At 53.0% G+C, this 1,966-nt stretch overlaps 1 protein-coding gene across 1 annotated transcript; it reads right to left on the bottom strand.

The window, feature by feature from the left end:
* Positions 1-1,792: 1,792 nt before the first annotated feature.
* Positions 1,793-1,966, bottom strand: LOC107182788 (coiled-coil domain-containing protein 157-like; the record flags this gene model as incomplete). The annotated part of the gene is made up of 1 exon (XM_015562612.1): positions 1,793-1,966. A coding segment is annotated over one exon (174 nt), but the record flags the coding sequence as incomplete, so codon positions are not given.

The following is a 1,966-nucleotide window of genomic DNA, read 5'->3' as shown; positions in this document are numbered from 1 at the left end:
AGGCTGGGGGACATCTGTAATAGTGCCAATAATTCAAAAAAGAAGTAATAAAAAAATAGGAGACTGTCTTCAGCGAGTCACTATGTATTTTTAGTCATTTTTCTTTGCCTTTAGACACACTTTTTAGCAACGAACGTACCTTCTAGAACCTTCCACTAGCCCTCAATGTGAGCTCTTTGTTTCCAAGCTTTGCCTGCTCGGGGCTTCAGGCTAGGGATGCCCTTTGCTTGGCCTCTATGCTCAGACCGCTCTGCAGTCTTCCCAGCTTATTCTCCTGGCGCTTTCTTGCTCCATTCACCCAGATGGTTCTACGCAGGGCTCTGTGGTTGCAAGGGCCAGACATTCCGCTACGTTAGCGCGAGCGAAAGGTTGTCTCAGAGCGACATGGCCTGTGGTTTCTCGGTAACAGATCGACAGCTCGGGAGCCCGGGCCAGCTGAGGCTCTTGGAGGCTCACACCTGAAGGCCGGGGGGGTGGGGGGCTGGGGGGTGCAGGAGGGGGGAGCTGTGGCTGTGGTTATCTCAACATTGTAAGGACCAGGGACGGCTGCTGTGGCTCAAAACAGCGCGTCCTCGCCAAGGACGGTGGAAAGGGAAGGTGGGGGAGCCAGCCTTCCCCTTCGGTCAGGGAAGCAAGGTCTCTCACAGGAACCGGTCAGGAGACTTCTGCTTCCATTACGTTTACAAAAACACTGCTGCAGAGCCGCCCAGAAAGGAGGCGAAACCACAGGCCACTCGGCAGTGGGAGAGAAAATTGTCACACAAAGAATTCGTATCGAAAATACGGAAAGAACTTTCACACTTCGGTAAAGGATGTTCATGAGACAGACCTACAACTATTGCAGCAACACGAATGTAAGAGGGGCGTTCTGCCCGGCCGGGTGGCTCAGTGGTGGAGCCTCGACCTATGAACCAGCAGGCAACAGTTCGATTCCCAGTCAGGGCACATGCCCAGGTTGCGGGCTTGTTCCCCAGTGGAGGGGGGGCGGGGGTGCAGGAGGCAGCCGGTCCATGATTCTCTCTCATTATGGATGTTTCTCTCTCTCCCTCTCCCTTCCTCTCTGAAATCTAAAAATATATTTTTAAAAAATTTGGGGAGCTGGAAAGCAGATGCACTAGTGATAAATAACTTTACAGAAAGGAAAATGCTAAACACTTGCAGTGGAAAGAAGCAGGTTCTTACCACAGAATTTCAGAAAAGGCTCAAAAATTGGAGGCACCTAGTACCTCTGGATGGAGGAAAAGAGGAGGGACTAAAACAGGAGAACTGGCTGAAAATCTGTATAAGAAATAGATTCCTCCATCCCCTTTCCCTTGCCCATACTGCCAGGCAGAAGACTGGAGAAGCTGAATCAGAGGGCCTCTGAACCAAGGGACCAGTCACAGCTAAGGGCAGGCGTGCCAAGCTGAAAATAGGGGGATCAAATAAAACTCTACCTTTACTCTCCTCTCCCCCATCTCTCTTTTCTGCCTTGGCTCCCAAAACACCTGCTGCTGAACATACTCTCTAGGCAAGAGTGGAGGATCCTCTCTGAGGAAACTGACCAGCCACCAATTCACTCTGTTGCTTGGCCTCTATGCTCAGACCGCTCTGCAGTCTTCCCAGCTTATTCTCCTGGCGCTTTCTTGCTCCATTCACCCAGATGGTTCTACGCAGGGCTCTGTGGTTGCAAGGGCCAGACATTCCGCTACGTTAGCGCGAGCGAAAGGTTGTCTCAGAGCGACATGGCCTGTGGTTTCTCGGTAACAGATCGACAGCTCGGGAGCCCGGGCCAGCTGAGGCTCTTTGAGGCTCACACCTGAAGACCCGGGGGGCTGTCAATGACCAGCTCCAAGAGCACGGCGTGAGACAGCTGTGTGAACTCCGGGTCCCCCGGCACGTGGTCATAGTGCTCTAGCAGGGCCACCATGTCCAGGTCACAGGCCACATGGTCCGGAAACTTCCAGGAGGAAAAGCGCACGGGTCC

The sequence above is a fragment of the Myotis davidii genome, unplaced genomic scaffold (assembly GCF_000327345.1).
Source record: "Myotis davidii unplaced genomic scaffold, ASM32734v1 scaffold496, whole genome shotgun sequence".
NCBI classification, from domain to species: Eukaryota; Metazoa; Chordata; class Mammalia; order Chiroptera; family Vespertilionidae; genus Myotis; species Myotis davidii.
Note: the sequence above shows the minus strand (reverse complement) of the source record. Positions and strands in the feature narration are given on the sequence as shown.